At 40.4% G+C, this 23,230-nt stretch overlaps 3 protein-coding genes across 6 annotated transcripts; 1 reads left to right on the plus strand and 2 right to left on the minus strand.

Moving 5' to 3' along the window:
• Positions 1 to 746: 746 nt before the first annotated feature.
• Positions 747 to 9,109, minus strand: glt8d1 (glycosyltransferase 8 domain containing 1). The gene is made up of 9 exons (XM_039796884.1): positions 8,711 to 9,109; positions 8,362 to 8,460; positions 7,998 to 8,208; positions 7,742 to 7,859; positions 6,954 to 7,038; positions 6,678 to 6,790; positions 6,390 to 6,556; positions 5,602 to 5,714; positions 747 to 3,057 (listed from the first exon to the last, which is right to left on the minus strand). Exons 1-9 carry the CDS (start codon positions 8,724 to 8,726, stop codon positions 2,873 to 2,875), a joined length of 1,107 nt encoding a protein of 368 aa, XP_039652818.1. The 5' UTR covers positions 8,727 to 9,109; the 3' UTR covers positions 747 to 2,872.
• Positions 9,110 to 9,801: 692 nt separating this feature from the next.
• spcs1 (signal peptidase complex subunit 1) lies at positions 9,802 to 12,589 on the plus strand. The gene is made up of 4 exons (XM_039796891.1): positions 9,802 to 9,978; positions 11,801 to 11,860; positions 11,956 to 12,042; positions 12,288 to 12,589. The coding sequence occupies exons 1-4, from the start codon at positions 9,943 to 9,945 to the stop codon at positions 12,411 to 12,413; spliced, it is 309 nt and encodes a 102-aa protein (XP_039652825.1). The 5' UTR covers positions 9,802 to 9,942; the 3' UTR covers positions 12,414 to 12,589.
• On the minus strand, positions 12,432 to 22,250 carry nek4 (NIMA-related kinase 4). Of its 4 annotated transcripts, none has more exons than XM_039796889.1 (16): positions 21,917 to 22,250; positions 20,787 to 21,062; positions 20,504 to 20,701; positions 20,308 to 20,415; positions 19,815 to 19,969; positions 19,489 to 19,624; positions 17,703 to 18,395; positions 16,937 to 16,987; positions 16,613 to 16,762; positions 16,110 to 16,271; positions 15,909 to 15,975; positions 15,548 to 15,660; positions 14,731 to 14,822; positions 14,349 to 14,551; positions 14,116 to 14,249; positions 12,432 to 13,398 (listed from the first exon to the last, which is right to left on the minus strand). In XM_039796889.1, exons 1-16 carry the CDS (start codon positions 22,004 to 22,006, stop codon positions 13,300 to 13,302), a joined length of 2,727 nt encoding a protein of 908 aa, XP_039652823.1. In that variant the 5' UTR covers positions 22,007 to 22,250; the 3' UTR covers positions 12,432 to 13,299. The 4 variants fall into 4 exon arrangements, with proteins under 4 accessions (XP_039652823.1, XP_039652820.1, XP_039652822.1 ...); XM_039796886.1 differs by having other exon boundaries at positions 14,334 to 14,551; positions 21,917 to 22,249; XM_039796888.1 differs by having other exon boundaries at positions 14,334 to 14,551; positions 20,796 to 21,062; positions 21,917 to 22,248.
• Between the last annotated feature and the right edge of the window lie 980 nt (positions 22,251 to 23,230).

The following is a 23,230-nucleotide window of genomic DNA, read 5'->3' on the forward strand; positions in this document are numbered from 1 at the left end:
AGCACGACATTTCTCCTTGGTTCTCTTAATACATTTCATGGGTTTATTTTGATAAGCATTAGAATGAGGAATAACGAAAACACACGTGGGTTAATATTTTGTCAATGAACGGTGAGTTTGCCTGTATAGTTGTTTCTATATACATAAGAGACCTGCTCAGCGCAGCTGGGAGGCGAGGTTAAAGAAATTGCTAGTGCGCATGTCAGCCGTGATATCATAGGCCGCGTAATGCGGAAGCAGAGGGGAAGATCTGGGTATTTGTTTAGCTCCATTAATGCTTCATGTGCCACTGAGCAACTCTCATCGGAATGAATGGAGCTTTGTGTCAAATGATGTTTCCACGTCTCATCATACATCCATGTACTCTACCCCTCCCGTGAACGAGCCTTGGCTCAATGCCGTCATCGCCGCATTGCTAACAGTAGTCATGTTTGTTTTAAAATTTGGTATGATTGTTGATTAGGTGTTTGCTTACCGGTGTATGAAACATGAAGTAAAATTGTGCTCTGCTCTGAAGCATCGATGCTTGTGCACGTCTGTGGGTGGGTTGGAGCTCCGAGGGGAGGGGTTGGACGGAGCCCTGAGATGCTACTTTCTAATCTTGATAGCTTTTACATTACCAACCCTGGGTTTAATTATTTTACACCCAGTTTCAGGAAGTATTACAGAAAACACAATCTTGGAAATAGAAAATCTTAAAAAATAACCAGATTCATTCATTACAGATAATGGGAAAAATGACAAGATTTAAATGATAAAAATGTAACTTTTATTTCATGTACTATACAAAGGATGACATATTTACACCAGCAAGGCAAATGCTTTTCAATGTGTATAAAAATTCTGGCAGAAGAGATATAAAGCATGGGTATACTGTGCAATTCCTGCAGAGGTGTAGTTTGCTTAGTGGTCTGTATATAAAGTGATTAAAAACAGTTGAGCATGAGAGGCAGTAAGTACAGTACTAAAGTTTTTTTCATTTATGGCAGTTATAATTGATAGGTGGGACAAGCAGCACACTCTTAACTGTAGTTGCAAGGGATTAACAATTCATATTTGTGAAATTGCCATGGAGAATTATAGAGGAAGAGGGAGTTAAACAGCATTTTCTTCTTCTTGTGATTGAAATGCTGCACTCAGCACGACCACTGTTAAAAGGATCTGATAAATAAATGTGCAATAAAGTATGCAACTTTTCCACAGGAAGTATTAAATTGAGGTAATGACATGAGGCATCTGCATGGCTAACATGATTACAATTCAGACCGAAGTCATAAAACAGAGGAACGTGTTTCAAGACACCAGTTTATAGCTGAGGTAACCGATTAACTCATTGTATATAAATAAAGTAAATTAGTCGGTATTAAGCTGCATGTAAACATACCTACTTAAGCCATCATTACTTTGACAATGGCTTCAGTTGTAGATGGTCGTCTTGGCACGTTGCGACAAGGTATCTCATTATCATGCTGACTGGGATTGATGCATACATACCCTTGAGATGCAATGCCTCTCTAATTATGTTCAGGAAAAGTGAAGCCAATGCGGAAGTACCTTAAACCTGCATTCTATCTCATTTTCAGCAGGGGGCAATTAAGGGGTTAGGGTCCAAAAAGGAGTCAGTTTCTATAGAAGTCTATGGGGAAATGACCCTACTTCTCACTTGATTAATTACCTCAATAAACATTTTCATTGCGAGTTTATGGCCTAAATCACTAGTTGCAAGTATTCTGCAATACATCATGATGTTCATTTTGTATATTATGGTCCCATTTATTTCAAAATAGACAAAGCATGGGAAGCTTTAGGGGCGTGGCTACACGCTGACCTGTCAATCAGGACAGAGGCTTGGCAATGCTAACCATGGCCCTGTGTACATTAAAGTACTCATTAACTTGTTTTTGGGTGTTGCCCATGTTTTCATTTTAAACTTTGACCCTATCACTGTGTTTTTACTTCAAAGTTAATTGGAACACTTTGGTCGCCTACAAATGTCTTGTTCAGCGCCCTGTCAATCAAGCTAGCTAGCTAGTGCTAGCTGGTAACTTAAGAGAAAGTCTGCAGATTTTCAACCAGCTCACTGCCATACATGCAGATGAACAGCACCAGTCCCCGTCTACCCGCTAGTAAAACTCTGCTTGATGACAGAAGGGTTGAAGATTGGCGACTTTCCCTCTTTAGTGTTTAGCTTAGCGTAACGCCTTGGAACCATACACAACACTAGCTTAGCTGCGTCATCCTCCCCAGCTCACTTCTGGCTTCAAAATACCAAGATGGCAAGGCCAAAATGCAAACTCCTAGCTTCAAAACGGCAGTCCACAACCAATGGGTGACGCCACCGATGCTACATTATATTATATTTAACGTCTATTCATGAAAACACCACTCTTATCTCTTGTGTTGTCTTTCGGGTCACCGTATACAGCACCTTAGTGCTTATTTGTACAGCATTTTGGTCAGCTTAAACTGTGTTTAAATGTGCTCTAGAATAAAACTTTACTTACTTAACAAGAAACACGGTTTAGGGAGCAATTCTCAACAAAGTAAATGGAAGTACATAACCCTTGTTTTGTCCTTCGGGTCAGTGGGACCCGAAGGACAACACAAGGGTTAACATAGGGCGAAAAATGTGAAAAGTTTCAGGACTAAAGAAATGTGAAAAATGTGTGCGCTCTAAGCATAATAAGATGCACTGGGTATAAAAAAAAGGTGCACGTTCAAGGGAATGCGAGAGTACACAGGGTCCACATGTTCTTAGGATGACAGGACTGGAAAGTGAAAAGGCCTTACTTAGTTCCTGAGATGCGAGCGAGGCGTAGTCCTGCTGGGTGGGCCTGGCTGCTGGAAAGTTTACTAAAACCAATTTTTCAGTCTAGTTGTCCCCTGCATGTTTTCGCACGGGATGAAATTTTCCTGTGGGGTCTGGAATGAACCACTTGTCCCACACGTCAGAAAAGGAGGATGTTCTCCCCCAGGGCTTGTAGTGTCCATTCCAGTGGAGGAGTTTGGCAGCTTTCACAAACTGGGGGGAGTAGCGGTTTCCAGCACCTGTCGTGCCTGAAAAACAAGGTTTGGCCATCATATGATAATGTCCACTGTAAAATCATTAAACACTTTTAACCTAAAAATTTATAATGGTATAATTAAACTGGCTATATGCTTTTACAACAGAAAACTGCCTCAAAAAAACTTTTTAAAAGACTTAAAGCTACAGTGCTGCTCATGAGTTTAGGAACCAATGCTAAAGTTGACTAAAAAGAGGAATAAAAAAATAATCTTCTGGAAATTGATCTTAATGCCTTAATTAAAAAAATGTGGAAAAATCCAACCTTTAAGGACATAAATTTTCTTTGTGAATGAATAATGGATCGTAAATAAATAAATGTTCTTCCTTAAAATACAGGGGACATAAGTATACACACCCCTATGTTAAATTCCCATAGAGGCAGGAGGATTTTTATTTTTAAAGGCCAGTTATTTCATGGATCCAGGATACTTTGCATCCTGATAAAGTTCCCTTGGCCTTTGGCCTGGTTTGGCATGGTTTTATTTCAGTTAGCCTAATAGCTGGTTTTATTTGCATTGAGAGATGATTTTATGGAAAGTACCCCATGCCAATCTCTAGGTATGGTGAAGGGTATGTGATGATAGGTATGTGGGGCTATTTTAATTCCAAATGCCAAAGGAACTTTATCAGGATGCATAGTATCCTGGATCCATGAAATAACTGGCCTTTAAAAATAAACATCTGCCTGCCTCTATGGGAATTTAACATAGGGGTGTGTATACTTATGTCCCCTGTATTTTAAGGAAGAACATTTATTTATTTAGGATCCATTATTCATTCACAAAGAAAATTGATGTCCTTAAAGGTTGGATTTTTCCTAATTTTTTTAATTAAGGCATTAAGATCAATTTCCAGAAGATTATTTTTTTATTCCTCTTTTTAGTCAACCTTAGCATTGGTTCCTAAACTCATGAGCAGCACTGTAAGGCCACCAAACCTGTCGGCACGTCCACATGATACAAGCCTTGATCGCGCACAGCCCCCACCCCTCCTTTACGCAGTTGCTAGTAGCCAAGGAGGACACGGAGGACTAAAAAAAAAACATCATGGACTCTTCACAAGAGGTAATTATCTTCACTCGAGTTTCTGCGGGAAAGTCAACCGGATGACACAATCTTCTGAACGTAGCCATACTGAGAAATACAGAGAGAGTTGTGTGGAGCTGATAGTCTTAATGAGCTTGGTATCAACTAATTTGGCAATGGCTTGAATGTAACGGACGTTCATTAATATCAAAAAGTTACGCACTACAGCTTTAAAAGGAATAGTTCAACATTTTGGGAAGTATACTTATTTGCATTCTTGCCAAGAGTTACACGAGAAGATAGATACCATGGTCATACCTGTCGAAATGTTGAACCATTTCTTTAAAAACTCTATAAGAGCTTCTCAAAATACTAAAGCAGCACAAGTCTGTATTGTGGATGCTGTATGTGTAGTGGTATCACACTAACCTCCCAGGGAAACAATAATTGGGATTGTCCTTTGGTAAAATATGTAAACATAATCTGGGACAGGCCTACTCACCGTCCCCATGGTCAGAACCAAACATGCAGAAGCAGCTTTTAGTTTTTGCACCGCATGAACTTCCTGAACACAGACAATCTGCCCCAACCCTGTGTTCTTTTACTTTTACTGTTTGTTCGCTTTGTTTTTGATTGTTGAATTTTATGGTGTATTTGCTTTGTATGTGTATGCCTTAAAGATGCACTGATTACAACTTTCTAGGCCGATTTCCGATTTTCTTTTAGTTAGGCCAGCCGATACCGATTTTAGCCGATTCCATTTTTTCTAACCACTTTACGACACACACAAATATTTATTTTCTAGCTTTTCTTCAAAAGAACATTTTTTGAACAGATAATGGATCACTATAAAATAGAACTATATAAATTACTCCTGGTGTGGGAAATTCACACACATCTAAAGTGCAATGTTAGAATCAATCAATTGTGATTCTGGTTTTTGGTGTCCTCCCTCCACGCCCTACTTTTTCCTTGCAGGTGTTGCATATTGCAAACTTGTTATCCTCTGCACACACGCTGAATAATTTCCAAACAGCTGACATATTGCAGGTTAATTCATGAGGTTCCCTACATGTGCGAGAATAGCGCGGACACGCGCTTCACACCGCGAGTGGGTACGCGCGACACACGGCGGAAGAAAAGTTGAGAGAAAGGAAAAAGAGACTGTGCTGTCGCGTGTGTGCGTGCTTCCTTGAGAACTGTAACTCGTAACTTATGTTGTCAGTTAATTGTAGCATTGACCGGCATGAAATCGCCATATGTCAGACTGACCTGCCTGTCGCCGGTCATGGCCGAGCATGTGAAAACCGGCCAATTCCGGTCACCGGCCGGTCTATCGGTGCATCTCTAAAATGCTTATGTAAAGCACTTTGAATTGCCTTTGTGTATGAACGGTGCTATATAAATAAATTGCCTTGCTTTAAAATCAGTTTGATAAACAGCCAATGTTTTATTGACAAAAACTCTTAATGTATTCTAGTTTCCTATCAGTAACTAATCAAAACTTACCAAGGTGCCTGACATGCCACATGGGGTCGATCGTGGAGTGACGTTTGTAGAAAACAATGAGGAGTGGGGGGGTGGTGATACTCTCTGCCAGTGTCTTACTGTACAGATCCTCCCTGAGGAAACCAACAAATTCAGCTTAATATGAGCAGAAAGAGTCCACTACAATATAATTGTGTACAATTAAAGCTACAGTTGGTAACTTTTATAACTATATCCTGACAGTAGTACATAAGACAGATAATCTGTGAAAAAGATGTTCCTCTGCCTCCTCCTAATGCTCCTAATAGCATTAGCGAGATTCCGCGCCTGAAGGAAAACAACCAATCAGAGCCGAGGAGTCTCTAACTCAGTTCAAACTGTCAAACTAGGCAGCATTGATCAAATATGAATCAATATTTTGTTACTGCATTGCCTATTTTCACATTTGGCGTATGCACTGACTGAGGCACCTTTTAAATAGTGTGCAGACTTTGCCTACTTGGTGCACCAGTGATTGACACTGGGTTAGAGACTCCTTGGCACTGATTAGTTGTTTCCTTCGGGTGCCGTAGAATCTTGCAAATGCCATTAGGGAGCAAGAGGAGGCAGAGGAACACGATTGAGTCAGTTCAGTAACAAGTGACAGTTTCAGCTAATATGATAATATAAAAGTTACCAACTGTAGCTTTAATGAAAAAGAAAAAAAAAATCCAGATTTTGGCCTTCAGTTTGTCTATATTTGACATAAGAGACTGCCTCATATTAGAGACATACTCATCTTTTTACTGCTGTGAATGTGAGTTACGTACTGTGTGTTGAGTTCCATCCAGTTCTCCAGCTGCCGGGTGATGTTCTGGTTCCTCCACTCCGTCAGGTTGGCGAGGATGACCCCTGGGTTGAAGGAGCACGTGTTGGCCCTCATCCCCAGCTTCTTGATAGCGTCCTTCTTGAAGTCCAGAAAGCCTATATAGTTATTCTATTAGAGAGGATTCATTATTAAATCATATGTCGGCATATTCACATAGAAACATTCCACATCATGATACTCTTAATTTTTTTTTTACATAACTGAAAAAGTCATGCAAGAGATGGCCCACCTGATTTCCAGCCCCTCGGATGATGCCCTTAGCAGATGCTGAATCACAGTCATCAGAAAAGGCAGCTGCATGTCCTGGTTTGAGGTTGGTTTCATAAAGCTCTTGAATGTCCCCTATTATCAAACAGAACAGGCAAAATCCATTCATAAATACCCTTCCAGAGAACATTTTGTCTTACAGTTATAACATGTATAGTTCTGAGAGTTAATGAGTTCATTAGGTGCATGAAAAACAAATTTTCTGCATGACAAGTAGTCCTTTAAGGTGGTGTCTTACCTTGTACAATGACATCGTCATCCAAATAGATGGCTTTCTCTGCCTCGGGTATGTATACAGGTAGATAAAACCTGGCAAAAGTCAACTGAAAAAAACACCATTAAAACAAAGTTCACAAGTACGGAGCCCCCCTGGTCCCACTTTGTAAAAAAAAATTAATTATAACTATCTCGTGGCCACGAGATAATTCTTGTATATAGTGTGGTGTTTTGGTTTGCCTGGCACAGAACGGAAGACTCCTCCCAGCGCAGCTGAGGCAGATCTCATCAGGAGAGATGCTGGAGGAACACGGAACGCGCTCCAACACACCGGGAGCGCATTTTGATAATGAATGGCTGAGACACAAGGAGGAAAGAGGAGCGGATAGAGAGCGAAAAAGAAACGTTGTGGATGCTACAGGAGTGCAGGACGGAGCACAGATAGACGGGCAGGAGAGCGGAGCCGGAGCCGGAGCCGGAGCCGGAGCCGGAGGACAGCTGTGGATGTTTGGCGGATTGGCGCGTTGGCGCCGGGAAAAGCAGAGTGGACGTTGCGTGCTGCTGGCCCTCTTCGAGATAGTATCTTGAGGCCTCAAGATAGTATCTTGATGCCACGAGATAGTATCTTGAGGCCATGAGTTACTATCTTGAGGCCACGAGTTACTATCTTGAGGCCACGAGTTACTATCTTGAGGCCACGAGATAGTCATAATTAATTTTGTTGACAAAGTGAGACCAGGGGGGCTCCGTACACAAGAGATGAACATTTGAAAAAAAAATGAATAAGAATATAACATTCAGTTGTCTTACTGGTTTGACAGCTTGCAGTGTCTGAGGATCTTTAGATATCTTCCCATTAAGGAGCTCAGGCTTGAAAATAACTATTGTATATTTGACATTTTTAAGCCGTGTCTTACTAAGCCATACGCTGTTGGTAAAACAAGGAGAAAAAGGTTATGTCAGACAATAGACATTTCACAAATTCCTCTTAGCTAACCTAAAGACAAACCAAGGCAGAATAATGGTGTGCTTGATGTAGCAAGACAGACATGCTCCATCATCTTACTTTAGGTGATCCACCGTGTCATTCAGGGTCACTATGGTGAAGACGACATTGGCTTTACTGTTCTGGTAGACACTGTTCATGGCAGCAACCACAGCTCCGAGCCTTTCCACAGCAGCAGTGATGAGGACACGGATCTCCTCTCCTTTCCTCACCGACTCTTGTCCGAGCTCCGGAGACAACTCGGATTCAAAGGGAAGAATCATCCCTGCATCTGGATAAAGACATATTTAGGATTTCACAAATTACTTGTCTGGTTAGATGTTAACTACAATACATTTGATACTCTGAGGAAAAGATGTATCCCGTGTGTAGGTACTGAGCAGCTGACACACAGAATACGTACCCAGCACAAAGATAAACATACCGGGATTTTCCTTGTATAAAATGTCACTGAGGTTAAGGAGATTTCGTTGAACTATGATCAGGAAGGCCACAGCCAGCAGCAAAAGGATGACCACGTTTACTGAAAGACACAATGAAGAGCTCATTTTAATGATAGATACACAGGGAAACAGTGTCAGTGTGGGAACTGTGAAAGCCACAAATCTGTTGGGAGGTAATGTTAAATGTAAATGGCAGCCAGTCTGCCTCAGTATTAGTCTTACCAGTATCTATTTAGTTTTTCATTCTCACTGTAACGTGTTATCTAGACTACATGCATGCTTCCTTCCATAGATATAAAACATATCTATGCTTCCTTCAGACTGACTCACCTCTCCTCAATGTCATGGCAACGGTCTCATCAGTTCCTCCGCCTCATTAAAAAATTAATAAAAACAGGTAAAAATGTCAGGGTTGATCTGAGTGCAGCCCAATGTGTATTAGCTGGCTACTATATTGTAGCTAATGAGGACTGAGGTGAACCTGGATTGCTGCTGCAGCGCTGCGTGGCGACCGCATACACACAACGGGGCCGTCAGCAAACTAGTGGCTTTTAACTGTGTTAATACGCCTGAATTTTAAATATATACAGCGCAGGTGAAGTTTGCTCTTCAAAGAAATAAGATAGGACAACAAAAGGAGTTTACGCTAAAAAGCCAAAAAGCCAAACTGCCAACTCAACATCAACAAGTTTATCCGCCATCACAATTGCACGTAGTAATAGATGCCAATGCGTTTGCCTGATTGTAAAATTACGCTAGCTTGGTGTTTTCAGTAAATAAAAATAATTTTAGGTTTAATTTAGTATGTACACGTGATTTAATGACTAGATATACAAGGTCAAAATTGTATGCTTAAACTATGATGGCCAAAAGTCGCTAGACATATTGACGGGCAGTCATTTAGGCAGGCAAACTTTCTACTAAAACCCATGGATTTTGACACCTTACCAAATATGTCAACAACATGGAGTGCTTTATGGCTTTACCCTATGACTTTACCCAATCCCGACTACTTAGAGATATGTGAATTAGCTTTTTATACATACAATTTTCATCGGTATAAAAAATCTAAATTAGTCTTAATTACCTTCTTATTTTTTAAGATATCTTATAGAGTTGCCATATTGATGCAATTCTTGACAAAAATGTCCAAAAATTGGGTTGGAGTCCGCCCATTTCTGAATGTCGAATTTTCCTAATAATACCATTAACTGCACACAAAAAAATACACCTTTTCCCACCTTTTCCTTCTTATAAAATGGAAGAACATACAATATCATGGTATATATACAGTGGCATATTTTTTCTTCTTCTAGTTCACAGAAAGTGCAAGAATATTGAATATCTAGTCTAAATCTCTTTAACGTCTTTTTAGGATGGATGTTTTTTTTCTTTTTTCTGCAGTAGCCGAATGGGTCCTTCACAACACGACGTATCTTTGTGAAACCGGAAGTGAACCTGCTTCGGTTTGCACAGTTTGCTCATATGTCAATGGTTTGCTCCCGTTTGAACTAATTCTACTAAATTCTGTCCGTGTATGCTTGTTCACTTCAAGTAGAAAAATGCTGTCTATATTCAAGTCCATTCCCTCGCACATGGTAAGAGATGATTAGCGTATTAATGCTTTCTATCAAGCTTACTAGCTAGCTAGTGCAGTGGTTGAAGTTGGTTACAGCTGCTAGCTAACGTTATGATGACGATATTCTTCACAGCTAACGTTAGTTGACCAACCATCCAATGTTTCTGATTTTCTTTCGACGGAGTGACTTATCAAACACTTAGTTAACCTGTTGTCCGTTGTTGGCTGATATTTTGGCCCGTATGTGACTGGACTTACAGTTAAGCTACATCTAAAGTTGTTTAGTACCGTTAGCTTTTAACTTTAACGTTAGCATCGCCAGTAACATTACGTTTATTTTTCATTACTCTAGCTTTATTTAACATGCTAATAAGGGTTAGTGTAACGTTAAACAAAGCTATTAGGTAACAACCAAGTTTCACCAGCTATTTATTTTGCACAGGTGGACTAGGGCTGGGGTCAGGGTACCGAACTTCGATATAAGTCGAGTATCGGGGAGAAAAAATCCCAAATTTCAATTCCTAAGAAGTCTCATCATCGTCAGTGAGCCAATAAGCATACAGTACGCTTATACCAAGATCTACTAATGATTCGCTGTCTACACGTTGTAGGATGCAGACCTGTTATGCACACATAGGTATACATCTATGTTATGCACATAGACAGGGCTCACGTGTGTATGTTGTATTTTGAGAGACTTGACTACAGTGTGTGTCACATAGGTGTTAAGGAGCTCGGCGGAAAAAAATATTTGTAATGTAATTTATTTTTTGTTGAAATGGATTTTATGAAATTGGTTGGTCACTGAAGGAGCTGCTCAGTGCTATCATAGTCCTGCTTGGGGTGGGACCATAGACTGTAAAAATAATGGACAAAGCTTCTGGGCCTGAAAAGTGAAGCCAATGTGGAAGTGCCTTAAACCTGCATTCTATCTAATTTCCAGCAGAGGGGAGCTCCACTGGTTGCAAAAAGAAGTGTATGGGAAAATACTTCTTACTTGATTTATTACCTCAATAAACATTTTCCTAATGGGTTTATGGTCTCAATCACTAATTTCAAGTCTTCTTCAAGACAGCATGATGTTCATTTTGTAAATGATGGCCCCTAAAGCAGGGGATGCTTTAGGGGCGTGGCTATACACGCCAACCTGTTAATCAGGACAGAGGCTTAGCAACGCTAACCATGGCAATGGTTACATTAAAATAGCCATGAAGTTGCTTTTGGGTGTTGTCTGTGTTTTCGTCTTAAACATTGACCCTCTCACAGTGTTTTCACTTCATCAAAGTTACTGGGAACAGGTGGTTGCCTAAAATGTCTCGTTCAGCGTTATGCCAACCAAGCTAGCTAGCTCCTGCTAGCGTCAGCTGGTAAATAAGGTAAAGCTGGCAAATATCCACTGAAAGACTTCCTTCAGAAGGGTTGAAAATCAGCAACTTTCCCTTTTAGGGTTTAGCTTAGCGGAGCGCCATTGCAACCATAAACGCCACTGGCTTGGCCGCATCATCCTCCCCGGCTCCACCCTCTCGTCAAAAATCTCCATATCCTTGAGGCTTCAAAATGGCAGTCCACAAAACAATGGGTGACGTCAGGATGCTATGTCCACTATTTTAGTCCATGGGTGGGACATGCTATCCATCAGGGATGATAGCTTAGCCATCATTCTCCTTTCTCCCACCACCTCCACTGGTTCGAGGGGGCATCCCAGGACAGAGCTGGCCTTCTTAACCAGCCTGTTGAGTCCCTTCCTCTCAGCAGTTGAAATGCTGCTGCCCCAGCAGACCACACAGAAGACTGCTTATTAATGTTGCCTAAATTATGTTTCCCCATCCCTTGTGTTACAGGATTATAAAGGCCAGAAACTGGCTGAACAGATTTTCCAAGGAATAATACTCATCTCAGCGGTAACTAACCATGACGCACGCAAACTAGAAATTCATTCATTCATTGTGTTTGTTACCTTTTTTCATGTTCACTGATATTTGTATTGTCTTCTCAGGTGATTGGATTTGTGTATGGTCTGATCATTGAACAGTTTGGTTGGACAGTGTACATCGTCCTGGTTGGTTTTGCTGTGTCCTGCGTGGTAAGTTGTTTCTATCTTGTGTTTGCTTTATTTGTGGGGAAGGAACGATAGGTTGCGCACCCAAGATGATTAACTTTTGTCACTGTACATTGTTCTGTTAACACCATAGACTAGGACAATACGACAACATTTTTGCACATTGTTAGCCGTCTTGTGGTTGTATACCATGTAAATACGTTTTCAGGGGGGGGGGCCATAAACAACAGCCAACATTAATCACTTCTTCTCTTTGTCCTTGGCTGTAGTTGACGCTGCCTCCATGGCCAATGTACAGAAAGAATCCTCTGTCCTGGCAGCCAGTTATACCAGAGACCAGCGGGGAGTCCAGCCAAAAACCTCAGGAAACTCTCAAGAAGAAAAAGCATAAATAATTCAGAACTGTCTCTGCCTGGCTGTTAATGCATCCTTTATTTCGGAAACTATTTTGAATTTTGTCCCACAGTTCACATTTTCGGCATTGAGGAAGAAAAGTTTGTTGCAGTGTTTGTCAGTCAATAACAAACTAATCGTGACCAAATAATAAACATCGAATACTCTGTTTTATAAACGGGATGTTTCATTTGTATTTAGTTTTTTTTCTTTTTCTGCAGGTTTGTTTTATTGTGGTGCTCAACATTTTGGAAAATAGGTATAAACAAAAATACATTTGATTTATTAGAAAAGATTCAAATGTTAATATCTACAATGCATCTACATAATATTTTGTTTAAAAAAAAAATACAATACAGCAGCAGAAGTGAGATCTAGTTTCTTCAAAGATGCAGCATAGGTAAAACAATTGAAATTCTAGTCTGCATTATAAACAAAGGAGCATCCACTACAAAAAGTAGAAAGACGAGTGCTTTAACATGACTCAAAATCTTTGCATAGACATCCTGAAAATTACAGGAATAATTATGAATTCTGTGTTTGAAGAATGAGGTAAAAAAATTAAACTACACAGTCATTAACATATGATTGCTTGCACAAGAGCAGTAACGTTGTGGCAATTCCATGACAAAACCTGCAAGCATCAATGATGATTTTGCATGCAAGAATGTGGCAATGCCACACAAGCAGGTTGGTGTTTTGGCAGGAAACAAATTCATTTTCATGAACAATATTGACTAGTTGTCACTTCATACAAGTTTCTACTTGGAAGCTGAAACATTTCTCCCAAAAACAAAAGTTTCCTATTGGAGATCTGTTGCCTCTTCTCACAAGTGGTGTCATGGAAATGCAAATGTTTGCTCCCTTACAGTATATACAGCATTTTCTCTAAACCTTGATGGCAATATCCTCAAAGAATTTCAGCTGCCTCACCATCACAGCATAAGCGTGGTACTTCTCATCCCCCATCTGGTCACGGAGGCACAGCTGCAGTGAGAAAAAGGGATGCCAACTTGTGATCATTTTGGAAACGGGACAGCGGAATTATTTTTTGAGTTCTATACACACTGGGTTTTGAACTTGACAGACAAATTGATTACATTGTGCATAGGCAAGTTAATCTATTCGGAGGTGTGATATGGATGGAATAACATACAATTTTAATTTGAAAGTTAACTTATCATTTTGAACTTAGAAGTCAGTATAACTTATTTAACTTGCAGCCCCATTTATTTGTGGATGTCAGAACGCGAACATAAAACGTTCAATTAATGCATTGACCTCAGCAATGCATTAGAAAATCATTAACTTTTGTCTGTATGTAACATGTACACAAGGCTTTCACCTTTGTGACTTTCTTGAATAGAAATGCACAATGTGGTGGCCGGTTAGCTCAGTTGGTAGAGCGGGTGCGCATGTGCAGAGGTTTATTCTTCGACGCAGAAGGTCCAGGGTTTCGAATCCGACCTGTGAAGGTTTTCCTACATGTCTCTCTCCCCTTTCATATCTCAGCTTTCTTATCCAATAAAGGCAGAAATGCCCCAAAAAATAAAAATGTCTTTACTGAAGGAAACCATAAAATCCCTGAGCATTTGCAAAGCATTGTGCATAAATGTTACTGAACATTTTCAGTTAAACCATGGGTACAGTGTATATGACTTGGCGTGGTGTGTTTAACTTTTTTTTTTTTTTTTTAAATCATACTTCTCGTTTGGTTTCATCCTCCACCTCCATGATTTCCAGGACCCTGTCCAGCAGCTTGACCCCGAGGCCCTTCACCACATCTGTTCTCAGGTGTTCTATGGCTCTCCTTATCTTGGCTGGACCAGACGTGGAGCCTTTTCGGAGAAAGAAGCTGGTTAAACGCAAGGAAGCTCCAGGATGGCGGACCAATGACAATAGAATTTGTTCAATTATCTAACCGATTGGTATTTCACCGAGTGACAAGTTCTCCGCTTCTTCTCGACCCTTCCCATGAAGCACCAGGGTGTCTCTGTACTTCCTGTTCAGTTTGAATTCTGGCAACGCAGTAGAGCCAAATCTGCCTTTGTCCCCCTCACTCATACCATCTCCATTATCCATTCTCAAAGTTTGGGTCATCATGTGGACTAAATCCTGCATGTCACTGGATTCAGTCTTCCTGCAGAGATGACCCATAAATCATGGATTATACAGCAAATTTTATTCAAGCAATGTGAAACAGCAAATACGTTAACAGACTATGTAGAGCTAATAATACGAAAGCAAAGCAATATGGTGACTACTTTCGAGTTGAGGTGAGCTGCGCTTGTTATTTTCTCCTGTGTTGTATGCTCTCACCTTTCTCTGCAGTCTCCCTCCGAACGTTCTGTGGAACTTGTGGATGAGCTGCACTCGTCTTCATCTGACCTTCGCTCCTGCAACTTATCCTGCTGTAATGAAAAATTCCACAGTTTGACTGTCCATTTTCATATACACATATATATCTATATATATACACATACATACATACATACATACATACATACATATATATATATATATATATATATACATACATACATACATACATACATATATATATATATATACACACACATATATATATATATATATATATATATATATATATATATATATATATATATATATATATATATATATATATATATATATATAAAGAGACTGTGGCCAGTTGCATAGGTTGGTGTGCGTGTGTCCTTGAGAACTGTAACTCGTATAACTTATGTTGTCAGTCAATTGTAGCATTGACCGGCATGAAATCGGCATATGTCAGACTGACCTGCCGGGCGCCGGTCATGAAAGCACTTAACTGGAAGTCGCTTTGCATATAGAGCTGTTGTTTTAAGCCCCCAACGTCTCCTTCCAGGCGGCGCTGCAACCATTGACTTCAAGGCACCTAACCTTAACCATAACCAACGTCTCCGTTGGGGGCTTAAAACAGATAAAAGCGTCAGCTCAATGACATGTAATGTAATGTAATGTAACTTCTGTTTTTAATTCACTGTAAAACCATCATATTAGACTCACAAGGCACATCTAACCTTTTTGTCATACCAGTAGACATTCAAAAAGTGCAGTATCCTTTGTATGAAGTACAGTACCATTGAATGTCACAGTGATGGGGTGTCAGTACCTTACAGTCGGTCTCAGTGATAGAGTCTGAAACAGATCTGGTATAGGGAGCACTGTAGTGCTCGTCCTTGGTGGAACTGACATCATAAGATGCCCTTCTTACAACACTAACACCTGTGGAAAGAGCAGGAAAGTATTCAAGACAAATAAGTCAACCACTACAAAATATTCTTTTTTTTGGGTTTATAGAGCTGCAATGCACAGAATATTTTAGCTAAGATGTGCATGTATTTTTGTTATTAAGTGTATATGTGTGTATCTAAGTACGTGCATTTTCTAGGATAACCGTTTAGTTTTTTTCATAGCTTTATTTAAGCCTCCTATAACTTGTTGTTGTTATTGGTACAACTGTAAGTAAGTACCTGGTTTGCTGGCACTCTCCTGGGACTGCCTCAGTCTTCTTCTCTCTCTGGCAGACAGAGGACGATCCTGAAAATAACATTGAGCCACAATTTCTGTCATTGATAAACGGCATCTGCTGATTTTTATATTCTTTTGTATTACATTCACAACTTTGCAGTAATGTGGCTGTATGCAGTGCGTGAATGGAGGGGCACTTTCACCTGTGGCAGCGCTAAGAATCCGTCCTTAGAGGAACTAACTGATGTGGAGGTTGCAGCTACACTCGCCTTCTTGCCCTCTGTGCACCTCCGACTCCTCTTTCTCCCTTCCACGGCTATGCCCTCAACAGGAGGTGGAGGTAAAGGTCTTGGAGCCACCTTGGACTAACAGAAGGCAAAAAAAATTATAAATTTAAATTAAGATATAAAGAAAAAAAAAGATTACTTTATTCAACCTCACTGACTGTTGATCATTGTGTTATTCTCAAGTCTCACATTTGTCATATTTACTGGTTGGCTATAGCAGACTCAACAGCAGTGGAAAAAAAGGCAGATTGAGAACTTCTTTCTCTCATGTTTCCCATGTTGTCCCACAAGGCACTAGCATTTAGGCTAAATTGAATCCTGTACTGACCAGATTTCCTTATTTTTTTTTTTTTTTAGTTCAAAGCCCACCAATTCTTGCACTTCAAGATCCTAACATTAGCTCCTGTATCTATCTTTACCGTGCCCTGATCCCCATGTGTCCGTCTTATGTCCCTCTCTGTGTCCTGCTGTGATATAGATGGTTCTGATGAGACGTGAAGGGGACTTTGGCATGGAGTGATCAGACCCAATTTACTGGCTGGTAAGGGAGATTCCTCCCGAACAGGTTCCTGAACAGAACACAATTACACTTTTTCCACTGTGGCAAAAATCTTCCGACAACACAAGAAAAACTTCCTGAACTTTGTGCCGTGGGTTGTTAGCAGTGTTACACACTCAGCTAGGCTTATGGGCTTTATTCTGGCAAAAGTTCACAGAATGAGTACAAGAATTGTAATGCTCACCAATGGTGGGGGGAAGGGCTCTAACAGCTTTTCAGTAGATTCAAGGCTTTCCTACAAAGACACACGTTTTAATATAACAGAATATTATAATAACAGAAATACAGCTCCATTAGGCCGGTTACACACTGGATGCGTCGCGCGAGCGTGTGAGCTGTGTGGCGTGTCTGTTTATATTTCGGCTCCCATATTAACAGGTTAGAGCTTACACACTGCCTGCGTGACACGCGCGTCTCAGGCGCGGCTTGAGCTGTGCCAAAAACGCGTGCCTGCTAGAAATAGAGCCGACGCCTATTTTTCACACGACACGCAACCGTGTTGGAAGCGTGTCTAGGCAAAATAGAATAGGAAAAGATGTTTATATGTTGTTTAGACACAAATACATATTAATAAATGACATGTTTCTGTTTGAAAGTCTGAAAAGGTTTTGATATAAATGCAGATATAAATGTAATAAAAAAAACTATTTCTAATATTGCACCTGTCAATACAGAACTAAATATTCTGTACTCTATTTTGCCGTCAATACTGCCGACGTTGTCTTTGCTGTAATCAAATCAGTATATATTTATATTAAACATGGTATTTCATTTTATCAATGGAAATGTTGATATTGATGTGTCCAGACAAGGCTAGCAGCAGCAGCACCGCGTCAGACACGTTTCTGGTGTGTAAAGACATAAAAAAATCCACGCAGCTGACACGCAATAGAAATGCCACGCTCACGCCACGCAGGCAGCGTGCAACAGGCCTTACTAAGAGCACTTACTTGGATATCTGAGGTATGGTGTTGTGTCGGAGCTCCCTTGAGAAGGGTAACGGTGTCACTTTTATCGTCCATATTCACTTCTACAACTACTTCGATACCTTCCGTATTGCATTTGGGTGCAGATCTCCTCTCAAGGATAGAAAAAGCCCCCTCTCTCTCCACTTCCAGCTTCGGGTTCTGCATGTCAGCCTCTTTAAGTAACTCCATGGTATCATCCTTATCATACACATCTGACATCTGTTTCTCCCCACAGACAGAAAATGTATCCCCAGGGTTTGGTGTGGCCTGTGGATGAATGTCTACCAATCCATTGGATGACATCCTCTCGTTTGCTCCACGACTGCCAACACCTGATACTGATACAGACTTCAGAGGGGGCTTAACAGGGGAAGGAGGGGGAGAAGGATCTGGTTTCCCTCTTCCCTTGCTGTCTTTGTACACACTGTGAGTCACACGTTCATTACATGCATGGTGGTGTGAAACAACTGCCTGAGGCCCCTGCACCGGTCTCTTCACACGCTCCTCATCCTCCTGCAGTTGGAGATCAATATTAATGTTGCTGATGGTTGCCAGGGATGCGATGCTGGATTTGAGAACATCAGGTGAGGAGGATTCGGGTGACCGAGGCGTTTGGACTGTAGTGCAGTCTGCGATGCGGTTTTGAACTTTATGTTGTTGTGATTTCTCTTCTTTCTGAGGATAAAGAGAAAAAAAACAAAATCCATAATAAACACTGATGATTCCCTGCCTGACATCCGAAGTGAAGAAGCTTGGATAAACAGCTTTAACTATCCATAGTAATGGAGCAATCCGGTTTTTGACATCTCACTACTTAGATGGCCAGGATAAATCCACACACACATACTGTACAATAAATATACAACAATGGAACTTATTCAGGACTGAATTGATTGATTTGGAAAACCTGGATGCAATGTCATGTATGGTATAAATCTAAAGATATTGCTGCAAGAACATACATGTCCACATGTTCTATTGATTCTGTATAAATGTCCCAATCAGATTCATTAAGGTGCCCTGCCATTACTTAGTGGTAATGTCTGAAGTTCTACCATGGACTCTAACATTTTTTTGTGTGGAAAAAATGCCTTGGTTACCTTGTTTCAAGCCATTCTAGTGTGGTATAGAAAGCCTGCAGGAAGACTCAGCTCGATTTGTGTCAGTTCTCCATTCAACGAGCTAAGCTGCTTGACTCTGATTGGCTAACAGCTAGCCAATGAGAGCCTGGCTATCAGCATCCTTTACCGAGCGCAACTGGGCGAGCTAATGAATAGTAATGGGGCTCAGGCAACACCACGTCAGACTGACCAGCTTTTGTGATTGGTCTGATTTCTCTGCTTATTTCTTTTCAGTGGCTAGAGCTGACAGAGGAGGTAGCAGTTCATTTTCACATTCACAACATAACACAAACACATATGGACCTAACATATTTCAAAAAATGCAAATAAAAACGGTTTTGTGTGGCAGGGAACCTTTAAGGTTACAAATATGAATACCAATTATCGTTATGGCTGCCTATTTGCCAAGCACAGTAGCCCACTGTTAGCATTAATTATAACCAACATTGTACAGGTTAGGCCAATGCATTACGTCCATGACAGCCATATTCAACAGGCAAACCATAAAGGAGCATTTGCAGTAAAGCATAGTCATAGCATAATACAATACTGGGAGACTTAAAAACTGTGGGAATATTCTAAAATATTATAGTATTATTATACAGTTGTCTGTGTTAAACCAGCCTTGCTATTCTCCAGTCACTCACCCGTTTTACCCTGGCTAGAGATTCAGGCTGGGAACTTCTCTCCGGTTTTGTCAGATATGACACCACAGACGATCCACTGTTGGCCCTACAATCACCACTGCCAGCCACAGCTTTCTTTCTTGACTTGGCCGTTTTTCTGGTAAGAACCAAAGCAAACAGAAACATTTAAGATGTATTTCATAAAGATGTATCATTCTACTGTTTGAGCTCACTGTTGCAGAGCAACAACAACAAAAGGAGGGATAAATGAATATCTGACGGTGGAAATAAATAAAAATTTGCACACAACAAATAGCTTTAAAAAAAGATTAGAAACAGCCACCTACTCTTTAGTGGCTTCAAGGAACATGGCAATTTGTCGTTTAATGTAAGGCTGCCTGAGGATAAGTTTGACATCAGGCCTGTCTTCAGGTCTCTTACACAGCATGCTCCTGATCAGTTCTCCCAGCTGGGAATCATACCTACTGGGCATCTGTGGCAGCTGATAAGAAAACCAAAGAAAATTTTATCATTGTGAAACTATTTATGCCATAAATTATATTTGTAGAATCAGAAAATAAGGTACTATATTAACTAGAAGAGAATCAACTATTAAACTCCTAATCAAGATGGCTAAAGTTACCAATCAATAAACCCACACGAGTGTGTGTGTGTGTGTGTGTGTGTGTGTGTGTGTGTGTGTGTGTGTGTGTTGTTATATATATATATATATATATATATATATATATATATATATATATATATGTTTACAAAAAGATGATTGCCATTCAAACTTGACCTGAACAGAATATCAAACTATATGTAAAAAGATGAACCCACCTTTCCTTCTACAATGCGATAAACCAGCGAGTTCATGTCCTTGGCATTGAAAGCATGTTTCAGTGTGGACATTTCATACACACAGCAACCCAGGGCCCATACATCTGACTAGAAAAAAAAATAACATCCATTTGTAAAGCAGTTCCTATGACAATTCATGAATAAACTACAGAAGAAGAGCAGACAACCATATTACCTTGTGGTTATAAGGTTTATTAGAGAAGAGCTCTGGACTCATATAGTAAGGGGTCCCTATGAGTGTGCTGGCCATATCATTCTGGTTCTCCAATACTCGTGCGATGCCAAGGTCCCCAACTTTGATGATGTTGGTCTTGGTCAAGAAGATGTTCTGCGTTTTAAGGTCCCGGTGAAGAATGTTCCTCTCATGCAGGTACTGCAAATAAATCACAACAGTGACTTCAGATGACCTGTACTCATATAAAGACGTTAAATTATGTCTAACCTTGCATGGCCTTTACTTTTTCTACCTGGAGTGCCATGGCTATCTGGACAAACCACTCCACCACCTGCCTCTCTGGTAAGAGTTCGCCCTTTTGCTGTTTGAGTCGATGATAAAGGTCACCGCCTTCACAGAAACCCATCACAATGTACAGCTGGCAGTCATCTCCTTCCCAAGACTCCCTGTATGTCACAATGTTAGGATGTCGCAGCTGGGACAGAAGCTGCGCCTCCTGCTCTGCAGAACGCCGTTCCCGCTTGGAGGAGGTGGTTAAATTCAGCTTCTTAATAACATACTGGGGGGGGGGAAATGCACAGTTACTCTCCCTGAATTGCAAACTATTGGAACTATACAGTATTTGTCCTTCTATATTAGTGAACATGAACAAATTAAGAAACCAAAACATGTAAAGTCACCATAAGATGGAGAAAGTGAAGCATTTCCAACCACACTGCAATGAACTGAACTCAGTTTTTGTTTACATTTACATAATTAGGGATTAACAAACCCTGGAAATGGTAGTGATCCACATATGAAGCCATGAACAGTTGACACAGGAGCTCTGCACTTAGTTGTTTTATGTTCAAACTACAAAACTTGCTTTAAAAGGAGGGGGATACCAGTCACCATTATGGTCAGAAATATTAATTATCCAGCTAAGGAAACTGCCGATTCTTAAGGTTAAATGGGTTAAAATAAATTGTCCCTGTTTCCTCAAACCCTTCAAGGACTCTTCAGGGACCACTACAGACAGGACATTTTTTTTTATCAGCTGTCAAACTGGATGTTATTGCCCTGTAAATAATAATAATAATAATAATAATAATACATTTATCTTTACTAACATAGACTTTGTTTTGTCATGTCTTCCAGCGTACTGCATGTGTTTACATGATGTGCTGCTCCACATATCTTAAATATAACAAGTTAAAAGAGCGTAAACAAATCTGTGATGTGATAGCCTAACGTTACTTAGCTAAGCTAACTTCAAGCTAACGTTAGTTAAAGCTGGCAGGGTCTTTATAGCGACAAGCCTTGTGATTAACATTTCAAGCGACTACCTAGCTAGCTAGCTACACTCGTTAAAGCTACGTAACGTTGCTTTGCTTTTTTGAACTGTTGTGTACTGTACTGAATTCCATTTCTCACCTGTTTTCGGTCTGTTTTGTGTTTCACCAAGTTCACCTCCCCATAGCTCCCTTTCCCAACGACCCTGATGAAAATATAATTATTCATCATTCTTCAATACGCTTCATAACGCGACCTGAAACGCTGATGACGCTACACGACATTCACGGCAATATTATCAGTTTTATTCCGTCCCATTACTCCAGCTGCAGAGACGAGAATAGCATGGAATCTGTTTGGGAAACTTCGCACTAACTAGCTCACAGTGCCAGCGATGAGATTTTGAAAACGCAGGAAATCAGCAGCAGTCGATAGTTTTTCGTCACTAGGCAACTGGCAGCTCCCTGCAGACGACGGTGAGAGGGTCCGACTAGACCAAAACCAGCTCTGTGTAACCACAGCGCCACCCAGCGTCTGCATGTAGACACAGGAGCAGCTTTAGCCTAATAAAGGCACGTTTAGAAGCAGCTGCAGCACAGCATTCCATTTATAAATGCCCTCACTTCAGAAATTCTTTATTGTACCCTTCCTTACCTTGAATTGTAGGTTACAATGCCATATCGTTAATAAAGGATTGAAGGTAAGAGGCATGGGTGTAATAACAACACAGGTGTAATCAGGGTTAAAGTGGGCCGGGGCTGTCCTGTAGCCTATGAATTTTACACTTTTCTCGGTCTTAATAATTCAAACAATGAAGAAAACACGTTTTCCTTGTAGATGTAGCTAGAGATGTAGATGTATTTTTTCTGTAGGCCCTGTAATTCTGGGTCCGTTGCCAACAATGTCTGCTAATTAAAAAAGGCAACTGCCACAGTCACGATTGCAGGACTGTAGGCTATATACATCCCTTAAAAAATATATTTAGCTGAATAATGCACATAGGCTACTTTTGGGGGGCTTTATTCTGGGCCTTATTTTGATGCAATGTCACAAATAAATTAGTCAAATTGGTTTGGTAATGGATTTTATTCTGTCATAAAACCATATACAAACAACACACTAACTTGACCAAAGATATGCTAAATCACTAAGACGCGGATTACCAGACAATAACAAAACACGCATGGAGCATGGATATGGACACGCGAAAACAATCAAATGCAATGAAATAAAGTTACATTAAATCAAACCATAAAAGATAAATAGCATGCGATAGACAAGATGTTGTGTATGAAACTGAAGCATAGGCCTATGTGACACATGAGAAACACGCGAAAAGTGAACGAACGTGCCTAAAAGAGTCTAGGATATGCTGCTGTATAAAGGGTTAAGCAGCAAGTTGAAAACCATTTCAGGATCAAACTTAGTTTGCTACTATAGACCTACGACCACCAT

The sequence above is a fragment of the Perca fluviatilis genome, chromosome 4, assembly GCF_010015445.1.
Source record: "Perca fluviatilis chromosome 4, GENO_Pfluv_1.0, whole genome shotgun sequence".
NCBI classification, from domain to species: domain Eukaryota; kingdom Metazoa; phylum Chordata; class Actinopteri; order Perciformes; family Percidae; genus Perca; species Perca fluviatilis.

What these genes read in the sequence shown, in the direction of transcription:
- glt8d1 (XM_039796884.1), bottom strand. An exon ending in TCCGAGGGGCTGGAAATCAG is followed by an intron (nt 6,557 to 6,677) that starts GTGGGCCATCTC and finishes CCTCTCTAATAG; the next exon opens with AATAACTATATAGGCTTTCT. An exon ending in TGGATGGAACTCAACACACA is followed by an intron (nt 5,715 to 6,389) that starts GTACGTAACTCA and finishes TGGTTTCCTCAG; the next exon opens with GGAGGATCTGTACAGTAAGA.
- spcs1 (XM_039796891.1), top strand. Translation starts at nt 9,943, where the DNA reads ATGCTGTCTATATTCAAGTCCATTCCCTCGCACATG. An exon ending in GAATAATACTCATCTCAGCG is followed by an intron (nt 11,861 to 11,955) that starts GTAACTAACCAT and finishes TTGTCTTCTCAG; the next exon opens with GTGATTGGATTTGTGTATGG. An exon ending in GTTTTGCTGTGTCCTGCGTG is followed by an intron (nt 12,043 to 12,287) that starts GTAAGTTGTTTC and finishes CCTTGGCTGTAG; the next exon opens with TTGACGCTGCCTCCATGGCC.
- nek4 (XM_039796886.1), bottom strand. Translation starts at nt 22,006, where the DNA reads ATGATGAATAATTATATTTTCATCAGGGTCGTTGGGAAAGGGAGCTAT. An exon ending in GATTCTTAGCGCTGCCACAG is followed by an intron (nt 15,976 to 16,109) that starts GTGAAAGTGCCC and finishes TGTTATTTTCAG; the next exon opens with GATCGTCCTCTGTCTGCCAG. An exon ending in GGAGAGTGCCAGCAAACCAG is followed by an intron (nt 15,661 to 15,908) that starts GTACTTACTTAC and finishes CTCTTTCCACAG; the next exon opens with GTGTTAGTGTTGTAAGAAGG.